General features: G+C 41.6%; 1 protein-coding gene across 1 annotated transcript in view; it reads right to left on the bottom strand.

Annotated features, from left to right (window-relative positions):
* Positions 1 to 15,886, bottom strand: part of IL13RA1 (interleukin 13 receptor subunit alpha 1) — a 76,082-nt gene that overhangs the window by 20,816 nt on the left and 39,380 nt on the right. Inside the window, exons 7-9 of the mRNA XM_080653493.1 lie at positions 10,648 to 10,695; positions 10,243 to 10,375; positions 819 to 915 (exon numbers count right to left, since the gene is read on the bottom strand). Coding sequence (XP_080509619.1) covers positions 819 to 915; positions 10,243 to 10,375; positions 10,648 to 10,695 — 278 coding nt within the window. The remainder of the gene's footprint in view (positions 1 to 818; positions 916 to 10,242; positions 10,376 to 10,647; positions 10,696 to 15,886) is intronic.

The raw sequence follows: 15,886 nt of genomic DNA, 5'->3' as shown, positions 1-15,886 counted from the left end.
GGTATCCCCCCAAAATGTATACATACTTTACCAGCTGATAGCTCATGTTTGAAAATGAAATGTATTTTAATAAACACTGCCTTTATAATTGTTTAAAGTGTGTGTATACATTTTTGGGACACCATATATATATCCATCCCCCTAGAATGTAGATAGGGACTTTGTCCTGTTCACTGCTGTAATGCCAGCAATGAGGACAGTGACTGGCACATAAATAGGCACTCAAGAAATGTACGCTGAATGACTATTGACATGATGATGAAATATTGGTTTAGACCCAGCTTAATAAGTTTATTTCAACCATAGGTATTTACTGAAAGAGCAAATAATGACACCAGACTAGTCCCTATAGTTAGATAAAGAAGGGAAAACATTCTCAAGGAATGAATACCGTATATTACATTCAACTTGGTGAAGTTCTTTCCTACAGCATTAAGTAGCAGCATGCTTTGCATTCATACCAGACAAGTCATTTAATGAACAATAGTTTCCATTTTTAAAACTTCACTCCAACAGCTACCAACTAACTGTCAATAAATTAGACATTTGAAAGAGTAGAATGAACGTAAGTCCTAGCAACAATTCTAAACACATGCAAAGAAAGCAGTGCCTGAGCAGAGCCCTGGGAAACTCAACTAACACTTTCCTCAACATAAAATGTGCATAATAATACCTCTTTGCCATGCTATACTATCAAAAGTCAGTTATAATCCAAATGCTTTTAATACACTGGGCAAACATCAAACACCCACACAGAGTAATGACCATAGCAATCACGCTAGCAGAAACTGTCAAGCCTGCCTGGGCAGTTGCCTTACCTTTTTAGATAAAGCAGAAGGACTATGATTGCACCTGCGACAATAATTGGAATTATGAGTAACACGGTGATATAGAGTGTTGGATTGGTCTTCTCACCTGGAAAATGGAAAGCAAACAGAAAGATATGAGAAATAAAATTCTTTTAGAAATAAACCAAGCAACAGCTCTATTAGAGTAGTGAGGTCACAGATATTTCTGCCCTCTGCCCCAAACTATTTTCCAAAACCCTTCAATTAACTTATCCTCTGTTATCTTAATAGTGGGGGGAGGTCTTGCTCTAGTGCCTAAATTCCATGAATGAATAAACACCTTAAAAATTATCTAAAAGTGATTCTCAATGTTGTGAAGATGGTGACCGGCAGGAAGGTAGGGAGGGAGAGAGTGTGAGAATGAGGGAGCGATAGAGGAGTGTGTGGACGTGTGCGGTGTCTATGTGTATGAGCTAGAGACAGTTAGATCCTGCAGGCCTTCCAAGGGGCTGACAAACTGGGCTGTCTTAGATGGCAGAGCCCCGCTCCCAACACGGACACTCCGGGGAAGCCAGCGTGGGCACAGAGACCATGCCATCTTGAGAAACAGAGCTGCTTGAGACTGGGATCCTGGCCTCAGCATCACCCAGTCTGGTCTCAGATGCAAACCAGGACCCTGCAGCCACTGGGGACAGAGACCTGCGACCACAGCTGCAGACCACGAGACAACAAGAATCCAGACATCCTGGCCACAGATTTCTGTGAGTCACAGAGCCTATCCCCCTCCCCGCAGGCACACAGGCAGCACCATAGTAACTGATAGACCCGTCCCTCGCACAGGCCATATCTCCGCTACAGGAATTTGAGCCTGGGAGCACGCGGACACTGGGACTCTGTTCCCTGCAATGCAATCGGGCGACCAAACCCGAAGCCCACACAGGGTGGCAGTGCCACCTGACTTTGATTCTGGGCAAGTGCACACGGAAGTCTGTTTTCTGCAGCGCAGGAGCAGACCTCCTGCCGACACAGTGCTACTGTTCAACTCAGTCCCCCAACCTGACCAGGACCCCGATTCTCCAGGTGGGAGGCAGCACTAAGCACCAGTGACTTGACTCGGTTTCTTATCGTGTGCAAATGGGATCCCTGACTCCCAGGGCATTCACACTAAGAGCCAGCGACTCCAATTCTTGGTGCATGCACACACAGGGACCCTGATTCTCAGCGCAAGGCCGCATGAAGCAACAGAGACTCTGATACTCAATTCTTTGTGCAGGCACAGGGGAACTCTGACTCCTGGGATGCACTAGGGGGCTCTGATTTTCGGCACATGCCAGCGGGCTCTCTATTTCAGCACGGTGCAGGCAGGGTCCCTGATTCTAGGTGTGCACATGAGGCCACACTAAGCACTGGTAATGCTGATTCTGGGTGAGCCTGGTTCCCACCAACCCACAGCAGCCAAACATCTGTGTTGGAGCTCTTCAGTGACACTCAGGTGGTGCGAAGCTCCCACTGCACATGGCCCAGGCCCACGCAACTTGACGTTTGAACCTTCTGGTGATGGTCAGAATGGGGAGATGACACAATCCACAGAGGAAAGAAAATGAGGAGTCGCCAAGAAAGGAAATTAGTGAAATTGAAGCATGCAACATGACAGAAAAAGAATTCAGAGTAATGGTTGTACAATTCATTCACTGGATGGATAAGAAAATCAACAACCTATGCAAGAATCAGGAAGAAATGAAAAGTGATATAGCTACAATCAAAAACACCATGGAATGTTTCAACAGTAGACCAGAAGAAGCAGAGGACTGAATTAGTGAGTTAGAAGATAAGGTAGAGAAACAAGCTCAAGCTGAATAGCAACTGGAGAAAAAATGTTAAAAAGAAGGAGGAGAGCCTAAGGGAGCTTTGGGACAACATGAAACGAAATAACATATGTATAATAGGGCTGCCAGAGGACAAGAAGAGGAGCAAGGATTAGAAAATCTATTTGAAGAAATGACAGAAAACTTCCCGGATATGGAAAAGAAAAAAGTTACACAAGTACAGAGAGTTCCAAGCAAGATGAATCCCAAAAGACCCACACCAAGACACGTCATAATTACAATGGCAAATGTTAACAACAAAGAGAGAATCTTAAAGGCTGCAAGAAATAGACAGAGAGTTACCTACAAAGGATCCCCAGACAAATTATCAAATGATTTCTCAACAGAAACACATCAAGCTAGAAGGGAATGGAAGGAGGTATACAAAGTGTTGCAAAGCAAAGGACTGAATCCAAGAATACTCTACCCAGCAAGACTATCAATCAAAATTGAAGGGGAAATCAAAAGCTTCACATAAAAAAAGGATCAGGGAGTTTATCACTACCAAGCCAGCAATGCAAGAAATACTAAAGGGAATTCTGTAAAAAGAAGAAATAAAAAGGTAAGAAAGAACACAGGCACAAAAATAGAAATGACTACAAACAAGTACCTTTCAATAATAACTTTAAACGTAAACAAACTAAATACTCTAATCAAAAGACATCGAGTGGCTGAATGGATAAAAAAACATGACCCATATATATGCTGTCTACAGGAGACCCACCTCAGAACAAGGGACTCACACAGACTGAAAGTGAAGGGATGGAAAAATATCTTTCAGGCAGATGGAAATGAAAAAAAAAAGCTGCTATAAGTATATAGCCATACTTATATCTGACAAAATGGACCTCAAAGTGAAGGCCATAACAAAAGATAAGGAAGGCCACTTCATAATACTAAAGGGATTGATACAACAAGAGGATATAAGCCTGATAAACATAAATGTACCCAATTCAGGAGCACCCAAATACATTAAAAAAACAAAAAACTCCTGGAGAATATCAAGGGAGAGATCGACAACAATACAATCATAGTAGGGGACTTTAATACACCACTAACATCACTGGATAAATCCTCTACACAAAAAATCAGCAAAGAAACAGCAATCCTAAATGACTCACTAGATCAGATAGACTTAATTGACATCTTCAGAACATTTCACCCCAAAGCAACGGAATATACGTTCTTCTCAAGTGCACATGGGACATTTTAAAAAATAGACCACATATTGAGTCACAAACAAAGTCTCCCCAAATTCAAGAAGATTGAAATTATACCAGGCATCTTCTCAGACCACAATGGCATAATATTATAAATAAACTACAATAAAAACAATCCAAAGAAACTCTGTGCAACCCAGTCCCCCAAGCTGACCGGGACCCTGGAAGCTGAATAGCATGCTATTAAATAATGATTGGGTTACCAATGAGATCAAAGAAGAAATTTAAAACATCCTGGAAACTAATGACAATAAAAACACAACAATCCAAAATCTATGGGACACAATGAAAGCAGTCCTGAGAGGGAAGTTTATAGCTCTACAGGCCTACCTCAAAAAACAAGAAAAAATGGTAGTAAATCATCTAACTCTACAACTCAAAGAATTAGAAAGAGAGCAACAAGAAAATCCCACAGTGAGCAGAAGGAAGGAGATAATAAAGATTAGAGCAGAAATAAATGACATAGAAACCAAAAAACAATACAAAAGATCAATGAAACCAAGAGCTGGTTCTTTGAAAGGATAAACAAGATTGATGAACCTCTAGCCAGGCTCACCAAGAAGAAAAGAGAGAGGACCCAAATAAACAAAATCAGAAATGAAAGAGGAAAAATAACAACAGACCCCACAGAAATACAAAGGATTGTTAAAAAATACTATGAACAACTCTATTCAAACAAAACTAGACAACCTGGAGGAAATGGACATATTTCTAGAAAAATACAACCTTCCATAACTCACTCTGGAAGATTCTAAAAATCACAATAGGCTGATAACTATGGAAGAAATTGAAGCAGTCATCAAAAAGCTCCCAGCAAACAAAAGCCTGGGGCCAGATGGCTTCACAGGGGAGTTTTACCAAACATTCAAGGAAGAACTAAAACCTGTCTTCCTCAGACTATTCCAAAAAATTCAAGAGGAAGGAACACATCCAAGCTCATTCTATGAAGCCAGCATCAGCCTAATACCAAAACCAGATAAAGACAACACAATGAAAGAGAATTATAGGCCAATATCCCTCATGAACATAGATGCCAAAATCCTCAACAAAATACTAGCAAATCGGATCCAGCAATACATGAGAAAGATCATACACCATGACCAAGTAGGATTTATCCCGGGGATACAAGGATGGTACAATATCCGCAAATCAATAAACGTGATACATCACATAAACAAATTGAGAGATAAAAATCACATCGTCATATGAATTGACGCAGAAAAAGCATTTGACAAAATACAACACCCTTTCTTGATAAAAACTCTCAGCAAGGTGGGAATAGAAGGATAATACCTCAACATAATAAAAGCCATATATGACAAACCCACAGCCAACATCATACTTAATGGACAAAAACTAAAACCATTTCCCCTAAGAACAGGAACAAGACAGGGATGCCCACTCTCACAACTCCTGTTTGATGTAGTACTGGAAGTACTAGCCATTGCGATCAGAGAAGAAGAAGAAATAAAAGGCATCCAAATTGGAAAAGAAGAAGTAAAACTGTCCTTATTTGCTGTACATAGAAAACCCTAAAGACTCCATCAAAAAATTATCAGACTTAATAAATGAATTCGGCAATGTAGCAAGATACAAAATTAATGCCAAGAAATCTATGGCATTTCTTTATACCAATAGTGAACTTACAGAAAGAGATACTAAAAAAGCAATCCCATTTACCATCACACCAAAAAAATTAAGATACATTGGAATAAAGTTAACTAAGGAGGTAAAAGACCTATATGCAAAAAACTACAGAACACTGAAAAAAGAGATAGAGGAAGAACATATCGTGTTCATGGATTGGTAGAATCAACATCATTAAAATGTCCATACTACCCAAAGCAATCTATAATCAATGCAATCTCTATTAAAATACCAATGGCATATTTCACAGACCTAGAACAAACGTTCCAATAATTCATCTGGAATGAAAAAAGACCCCGAATAGCTGCAGCAATCCTGAGAAAGAAGAACAAAGTAGGAGGGATCTCAATACCAGATATCAAGCTGTATTAAAAAGCCACTGTTCTTAAAACAGCCTGGTACTGGCACAAGAAAAGACATATATAGATCAATGGAATAGAATAGAGAACCCAGAAATCAACCCAAACCACTATGCCCAATTAATATTCTACAAAGGAGGCAAGAGCATACAATGGAGTCAAGACAGTCTCTTCAACAAATGGTGTTGGGAAAATTGGACAGATACATGCAAAAAGATGAAACTAGACCACCAACTTACACAATACACAAAAATAAACTCAAAATGAATAAAGGACTTAAACATAAGATGGGAAACCATAAAAATACTAGAGGAATCTGTAGAGCGCTGTCTGGGAAGGCACATGGATACTTTTTTAATTCTTATTCAGCTGAGCCCAAGGGCACTGGCAGAATCATGTTATCAATACTGATTCCATGTACTTGGAATGAGGAACAAAAAGGACCTTGATCCACCCAAAATAAGGAGCTTACTAAGATCCTGATGAATAGGATTTGGGCATACCCGAAACTCCTTTTGATCATAAAATCCCTTTTGGAAACCAATAAATATGCTGTGTTTTTTGAGGTGTGTGTGACTGTCTCTCTATCCGAGGACAGGAAGCCACCCAGCACCCAGCTTGAATCTATTTCTGTCTCTTGTCTCTTTCTTTCTCTAATTTCTTAACCCCCAGCGCCTCCCCTCAGGAACCTGTCTTTCTCCCTTTCCGTGCGGGACGTGGAAAAGGAAGAAACACCACACCACAGGAATCCACAGGCAGCAAAATCTCAGACATATGCCGAAGGAATTTCTTCACTGATACTGCTCCTAGGGCAATGGAAACTAAAGAGAAAATAAACAAATGGGACTACATCAAAATAAAAAGCTTTTTCACAGCAAAGGAAACCATCAACAAAACAACAAGAAAGCCCACTGCATGGAGAACATATTTGCCAATGTTATCACCGATAAGGGTTTAATTTCCAAAATTTACAGGGAACTCATACAACTTAACAAAAGCAAGATAAAGAATCCAATAAAAAAATAGGCAACAGACCTAAATAGATACTTTTCAAAAGAAGACAGAAGGAAGGCCAAGAGACATATGAAAACATGCTAAATGTCACTAATTATACGAGAGATGCAAATCAAAACGACAATGCGTTACCATCTCACACCTGTCAGAATGGCTATCATCAACAAATCAACAAATGACAAGTGTTGACGAGGATGCGGAGAAAAAGGAACCCTTTTGCACTGCTGGTGGGAATGCAGACTGGTGTAGCCACTGTGGAGAACAGTATGGAGTTTCCTCAAAAAACTAAAAATGGAACTCCCATTTGACCCAGTGATCCCACTTCTAGAAATATATCCCAAGAAGCTAAAATCACCAATCAGAAAGGATATATGCACCCCTATGTTCATAACAGCACAATTAACCGTAGCTAAGATTTGGAAACAGCCTAAGTGCCCATCAGCAGATGAGTGGATTAAAAAACTGTGGTACACCTACACAATGGAATACTATGCTGCAGTAAAAAAGAAGGAATTCTTACCATTTGCAACAGCATGGATGGATCTGGAGAGCATTACGCTAAGTGAAATAAGCCAGTCAGAGAAAGATAAATACCTCATGATCTCACTCATTTATGGAATATAATGAACAACATAAACTGATGAACAAGAACAGATCCAGTGACAGAGAAGCAGCGATCAGACTGTCAAACCTCAGAGGGAAGGTAGGGGAGGGTGGGGATAAGGAGGAGAGATCAACCAAAGGACTTGTATGCATGCATATAAGCCCAACCAATGGACACCGACAACAGAGGGTGAGGGCATGATTGGGGGGGTTGGGGGTTTAATGGGGGGATGAGGACACATATGTAATACCTTAATCAATAAAGAAATTAAATATTAAAATAAAATAAAAACAAATTATCTAAAACCAAGATATCTCAACAGGTTTCAGACACTATTAACAAAGATGTTATATCTGTTAAATGCATCATCTCATTAACAGTGACTGTCTCTTCTTATTGGTTACTTAATACTATTAGAACACCTAAAATAATCCTAACAACTAGCACTACCACTGTTCTTAGTTGAGCACCTACTATACGTGTGATACCATACTACATGCTTCTACATGTGCATATCTATGCTACAGAGATAGATAATACTGTCTTCCTTTTATACAGATGAGAAGGGCAAGGCTCAGATCAGTTTACTAGCTTGTCTCTAAGGGTTTAGTAAGTGATGGTGTCAAGCCTCAAATCCAGCACTGTCCAAATCCAAAGTCTTTAATTTAATGCCTTGTTACACCTAAGACGTGAACTATATGTCTATTTATTTGATTATCTTTTCCACTAGGACATGAACATTTAGAAAGCATCAAGGCATAGCATCATTGTTTTAGGCAGCCTCTAAGATGACCCCAAATGATCCCTGCCTCCTGGTATTCACACCCTTATATAACCCCTCCCCTTGAGGGTGGGCTGGACTAATTGACTCATCTGTAAAAAACTGAACAGCAACAGTGATGGAATATTATTTCCACAATCAGGTTATAAAAGACTGTGGTTTCCATACTGGGTGTTCTCTTTTTTCCTTGGATCACTCACATGGGGAAGCCAGCTGCTACTGTGTCATGAGGTAGCCCTATGGGGAGATCCATATGGCGAGGAACTGAGGGAGGCCTCTGTATTGATATCCTATAATTGCTTTAACAAATCACTACATACTGGTTGGCTTAAAACAACAGAAATATATTCTCTCACAGTTCTGGAGGCTAAAAGTCCAAAATGAAGGTATCAACAAGGACATGCTCCCTCTGAAGGCTCTAGAGAATAATCCCTCTTTGCCTGTTCCTAGATTCTGGTGGCTCCCAGAATCCTTGGCATTTCTTGGTTTGTAGCTGCAGCACTCCAATCTCTGCCTCCATGTTCACATGGTCTTTGCTATGTGTGTCTCTCTGTGTTTCTGTGTATCCTCCCTTCTCCTTATAAGAATACTAGTCATTGGTTTTAGGGCTTAATCTAATCCAGTATGATCTCATTTCAATTTGAATACATCTGCAAATCTCTATTTCCAAATAAGGTCACACTCATAGGTAACAGGAGTTGGAATTGAAACACATCTTTTGGGGGATATAATTCAATCTGTTATAACCCCCCCTCTCCAGCAGCCAGAGAAAAACTGAGGCTCTCCAATGACCACATTAGTAGTGAACTTGGAAGTGGACTCTCTAGACCCAGTCAAGCCTTCAGATGAGGCTCTAGTCCACACTGATAGCTCGACTGTAACCTGATGAGAGAACTTGGGCCAGAGTTACCTAGCTAACCTGTGCCCAGATTCCTGACACACAGAAAGAAACTGAATTAGTAAATATGTGTTTTTTAAGCAACTATATTTTGGCATAATTTGTTATGCAACAATAGATAACTAATACAACCATGTCTGACACATAGCTTGTTCAATTACTCAATTAATAGGGAATTGACTACCTTAACAACTTGTCTCTCTTACTGTTAGATAGCTGTTAGAAAGTCCTTAAGTTGGTCCTCTTTTGCCCCCAAGGAGCCACAAAAAAGATAGTCTGTTCCCTCTTCTACCTGAAATGTTAGAATTCATCTATCATGACTTCCCACGCTTACTTCATGAAGTATTTCTCCCTAAATTTTGAGATTCTTCAACATCCTGATTACCCTCTTTCAAGAATAGGTACCTCCTAGAATGTGGTGCCCAGAATGAATACAGCACACTTCTGATGTACACCACCCTCCCACGTTCCTTTGTTTTAGGTGCTTCACTGTCACTGCTGCCTATGACTGCATGTGCCTTTAGGGATACTTAAGTATCCAATGTTGAGTCACTTTGAGTTTACAGTCAAACAAAACCCTATATGCACCCTACAACACACACATTCATAAAGCACAGGTCTTTCAATCCTATACTTGAGTCTGGCAAATAGCTTGTTCAGCCTCTCAATTAATAAATGAAACTGATTTTTTTCAAACCTAGATACAGGTTTATCTCTATTAAATGCCATCAAGGGTCACTGTTCTATTCTTGATTCTATCACCAACACATAAGCTAAGTCCTCTAGCATTGTACAATCTGCAGATTTAATCATGCCTACCTTCTAAAGATGGAGACAGGACAGAAGAGAAGAAAATACCATTTGCATTATGGATTTTCAAAGTGCTATACTAGTATATTGCAAATTGGGTGATTTGACAGTAATTAAACAGAAAATACATTTCGATTGTAATACTCACTGGCTGACATTAAGAATATAGAACATCCCTTTTCCCATCCTATTTTCTGCTTCAGCTTAGTTTCCATGCATCAATGGTTTAAATTTGAATGAAATCCTATTCCCTTACCTATACTCATCGCTGGACTCCAATTACTCCACAGTTTGTCATTCTCATAGCATAACTTATTTGTTTTTACTCTCATCCTGACTGTGTTCAAAGTATCATGAAGAACACCAGGAACCCGGAAACAAATTGTACCCTTAAAATTAAAAACAAACAAACACACACACAAGTAATATTAATAGTTTATTCTCTTTCTCTGCTTCAGAATCTTAAATATAATTATCGACCAAATTCTATATATGATTAAGACTTGAATTGTACTCCAAATTATCTGACTTTAACTCCTGGATAAAAATGGACAATAATACACAGAACAAAGCAGTTCATATTTAGGCTATGCTCACCCAGCCCTATCCCCAACTACTCTTATGTGTTTAAGCCCAAATAGCTAAAGTTGAATTTACTGACCTCCAGGTTTCCCTCAAACTCTGAATGATTACATATGGGTTCTTCAACCTTGAAAATATAAAAAAATGAGTAAATTGAAAATATTTTAAAAATAACATTTTACATGATTTAACCATCTCTAACAAGGTTTCCTTTATTCCATTAAAAGAGAACCAGCCCTGGCTGGTATGGCTCAGTTGGTTGGGTATCATCTCATGTATGATGATTGATGATTCTCTCTCATTATTGATATTTCTATCTCTCTCTCCCTCTCCCTTCCTCTCTGAAATCAATAAAAATATTTTGAAAAAAGATTTCTTAAATAGGATAAAAATATTAACCATAAAGAAAACACTTTTTATAAAACCATCTATATTAACATTAAAAATAAAAAAGAAGGAATTCTTAGCATTTGCAGCAGCATGGATGGACCTGGAGAGCATTATGTTAAGTGAAATAAGCCAGTCAGAGAAAGAAAAATACCACATGAACTCACTCATTTATGGAAAATAAAGAACATTATAACCTGATAAACAAAAAGATAAATAGAGAGGCAGTAAAGCACTGAACAGACTGTCAAATTACAGTGGGAAATCAGGGGAGTGTTGGGGAAGGGGGGAAAGAGATCAACCAAAGGACTTGTATGCATGCATATAAGCACAACAAATGGACACAAGACACTGCGGGCGGGGGATGAGGGCATGCGATAGGGGGTAGGGGAGGCTGGGGAAAGGTCAATGGGGAAAAAAAGGAGATATATGTACTACTAAATGTAATACTTTAAACAATAAAAAAAAATTAAAAAAATATATATCCTATCATATAATAAAAGCCTAATATGCAAATTGACCATCACTCCAACACACAAGATGGCCGCCCCTATGTGGTCAAGGATGGCCACCCCCATGTGGACACAAGATGACCAGCAGGGGAGGGTAGTTGTGGGCGATGAGGCCAGCAGGGGAGGGCAGTTGGGAGTGACCAGGACAGCAGGGGAGGGCATTTGGGGGTGATCAGGCCTGTAGGGGAGGGCAGTTAGGGGTGACCAGGCTGGTAGAGGAGGGCAGCTGGGGGCAACCAGGCCTGCAAGGGAGGGCAGTTGGGGGTGATCAGGCCTGCAGGGGAGGGCAGTTGGGGTGACCAGGCCTGCAGGGGAGGGCAGTTAGGGGTGACCGGGCCAGCAGGGTAGGGCAGTTGGGGGCAACCAGGTCTACAGGGGAGGACAGTTAGGGGCGACCAGGCCGGCAGGGGAGGGAAGTTAGGGGCAATTAGGCAGGCAAGGGAGCAGTTAGGCGTTGATCAGGCTGGCAGGGGAGTGGTTAGGTGGTGATCAGGCTGGCAGGCAGAAGCGGTTAGGGGCAATCAGGCAGGCAGGCAGGCAAGCAGTTGGGAGCCAGCAGTCCTGGATTGTGAGAGGGATGTCCCAGATTGGAGAGAGTGCAGGCTGGGCTGAGGGACACCCCCCCATGCACGAATTTCATGCACCAGGCCTCTGGTTAAGGAAATAAAAAGGTAAGGCATAGAGTGAGAGAAGATATTTGCAATTTCTGACAAAGGACTTGCATATATGTTATATAATATATATTTACATTTATACATAATACACACATATGTACATATATCCCACAAATTAATAAGGAAAAGACAGACAACCCCATGAAAAAACTGGCAAAACACTTGAACAGGCATTTCACAAGAGGATATTCAAATTGCCAGTAAACATGAAAAAGTACACAATTTCATTAATCACCAGGGAAATGCAAATTAAATATACAAGATAACAATACACACACCTACCAGACAATAAATACCAAGTGTTGGTGAGCAGCGGTTGCCAACTGGTGGTCCGCGAGGTCCAAAAAGTTGGCGACCGCTGTGAATGAGGATATGAAGGATCTAGCACTCTCAATTTCTGCTCTTAGTAGTGTAAATTAGCAAAACCACTTGGGAAAATGATATTATTTACTAGAGAGAATAAGATGTAATCCTATGACCCATATATGCCCAACCAAAATGTATGCATGTGTGCACCAAGAAACAAGTATGAACATGTTCATAAAAACTCTAGTCATAAAACTCCAAACTAGAAACTATTGAAATGTCCATCAATGGGAGAAGGGATAAATCAAAAGTGGTATATTGGCACAATGGAATGAATACAATGAGTATAAACCATCTACAACTACAGGCAAGAATACCTGTCAATCTCATAAACATAACACAATGAAAGAAGGCAGACACACACAAAAATAAATTCACTATAATCAATTTATATAAAGTTTAAAAAGAGTCAACAAAACTAATCTCTGAGATTAGAAGTCAGGATAATAGTTGCTCTTTGGGAGGGTAGTGACCAAAAAGGGTCATGATGTGGCTTCTGGGGTGCTGGTTATGTAAGTGAAAAATCATTTGCAAAATCACTTGTGAAAAATCAATCTAACTGCATATAATGACTTGTGCAATTTTTCTCCTACATCAATTACAAATTTTAAAAAAAGGAAAAAGAAATCATTCTCCCTCGTGGATAGTATAATGTATGAAAAATAACTAGGTTACAGAAAATATAATGTAAAATTTTACTCCACACAATTTAAGTCACTTGCTGTCTGATGTAAAAAGAATAATCAGTTCCTGAAATGCAAATATTTCAAAACAGAGTAAAAAATCAACACATGAAAATCTGTCTACTTCTGGCCAACATGAAGTATTATGGATTATGAAATTTATGGATTTTTCATGCAGGGGAGTGTTGGGGAGGGGGGGAAAGAGATCAATCACAAACAACAATGAGATACCATCTCATACCTATTAGAAGGGCTATTATCAAAAAAGTCAACAAATAACAAGTGTTGTCAAGGATATAGAGAAAAGGGGACCCTTGTGCACTATTGGTGAGAATGTAAACTGGTGTAGCCACTATGGAATAGAGTATTACATATCCATATGGGGGGAGAATCTTTTTTTATTGTATGGAGGTTCCTCAAAAAATTAAAAATAGAACTACCATATGATCCAGCAATTCGATTTCTGTGAATATATCCAAAGGAAATGAAATCAGGACCTCAAAGGAAAACAAATCAGTATCTTGAAGAGATATTTGCACTCCATTTTCACTGCACCATTATTCACCATAGCCAAGATGTGGAAACAACCTAAGTATCATCAATGATTGGATAAAGAAGAGGTGGCAGCTATGGAATATTATTCAGATACTAGAGGCCCAGTGCACGAAATTTGTGCATGGGGGTGTGTGTCCCTCAGCCCAGCCTGCACCCTCTCCAATCTGGGACCCCTCAAGGGATGTCCGACTGCCTGTTTAGGCCCGATCCCGGTAGGATCAGCCTAAAGGGGCAGTCGGACATCCCTCTCACAATCCAGGACTGCTGGCTCCCAACTGCTCACCTGCCTGCCTTCCTGATTGCCCCTAACTGCTTCTGCCTGCCAGCCTGATCACCCCCTAACCACTCCCCTGCCAGCCTGATTGATGACTAACTGCTCCCCTGCCAGCCTGATTGCCCCTAACTGCCCTCCCCTGCAGGCCTGGTCCCACCCAACTGTTCTCCCCTGCAGGCCTGGGCCCCCCTAACTGCCCTTCCCTGCAGGCCCCATCACCCCCAACTTCCCTCCTCTGCCGGCCTGGTGACCCCTAACTGCCCTCCCCTGCAGGCTTGATCGTCCCCAACTGCCTTCCCTTGCAGGCCTGGTCCCTCCCAACTGCCCTCCCCTGCTGGCCTGATCACCCACAACTGCCCTCCCTTGCAGACCTGGTCCCTCCCAACTGCCCTCCCCTGCTGGACATCTTGTGGCACCCATCTTGTGTCCACATGGGGGCAGCCATCTTGTGTGTTGGAGTGATAGTCAATTTGCATATTACTCTTTTATTAGATAGTATAGAGGCCTGGTGCATGGGTGAGGGTTGGCTGGTTTGCCCTGAAGGGTGTCCCGTATCAGTATTGGGGTTCCCTTGGGATGTGGGGTGGCCTGGGTGAGGGGCCTGTGGTGGTTTGCATGCCGGCCATGCCCCCCAGCGACCCAAGCGGAGGCCCTGGTATCTGGGATTTATTTATCTTCTATAATTGAAACTTTATAGCCTCAAGTGGAGGCCAGGACAGGCCAGGGTGGGCGGAAAGCTTGGCTTCCTCCATCGCCGGGGAAACGCAAGCCTCCTGCTCGTTCTGTGGCCACAGCCATTTTTGTTGGGATTTATTGATCTTCTATAATTGAAACTTTGTAGCCTTGAGCGGAGGCCAAGGCAGGCCAGGAAGCTTGGTTTCCTCCATCGCTGGGGAAACTCAAGCCTCCTGCTCTCTCTAGCTCCGTGACTGCTGCCATTTTTGTTGGGATTTATTTATATTCTTTAATTGAAACTTTGTAGCCTTGAGCAGAGTCCAGGGCCGGCCAGGGTGTGCAGGAAGCTTGGCTTCCTCCATTGCCAAGGAAACCCAAGCCTCCTGCTTACTCCGTGGCTGCAGCCATCTTGGTTGGGTTAATTTGCATACTCGCTCCTGATTGGCTGGTGGGTGTGGCTTGTGGGTGTAGCGGAGGTACAGTCAATTTGCATATTACTCTTTTATTAGATAGGATGAGAAAGAAAAAAATCCTGCCATTTGTGATAACTTCGATGAGGGTATTATGCTAAGTGGAATAAGACAGAGAAATACAGAGAAAACCAAGATGGCGGCATAGGTAAACACCTAAACTGCTGCCTCACACAACAATTTCAAAACTACAACTAAAAGACTAAAGGTCTATCACCCAGAACCATGGGAAAGCTGGCTGAGTGGAAGTTCTACAACTAGAAGGAAAGAGAAAAGAGCATTGAGACATGCACAAGCGCTGAAAAGCTGAGGTATGGAGGCGTGCGAATCGGGCTGGTGGCGGGTGTCTGGGTGCTGCTTCTTTCAACCCAAAGGGAGACAAGCTCCAGATTACTCTGAACTCCAGTTTCTGGGGAGACGCTGGGGACCCAAACTCCTATGGGGAGAAGCTGGACTGTCTGCCATTGGGTCGCAAAGTGAGGGTGACTATCTTTCAGAGGTGTACCCAGCAATCATTGTTTACTGTGCTGGGGCACGGGATGCGGGGACTTGGAAACACAGAGATGGCTAACTGGCAGCCATCACTGTTTGCCACGCCCTAGCCTAGTGACTCCCTGAGACCCCGCCCCACACAATCTACAAACCCACCCAAGCTCTGTGCAGCGGCTTTTGCATATAAATGGACTGCCCTATCGCAGCTTAACCAAACAAACTGCAGCTCT

The sequence above is a fragment of the Plecotus auritus genome (genome assembly GCF_963455305.1).
Source record: "Plecotus auritus genome assembly, chromosome: X".
NCBI classification, from domain to species: domain Eukaryota; kingdom Metazoa; phylum Chordata; class Mammalia; order Chiroptera; family Vespertilionidae; genus Plecotus; species Plecotus auritus.
This window is presented reverse-complemented; position numbering and strand designations above follow the sequence as displayed.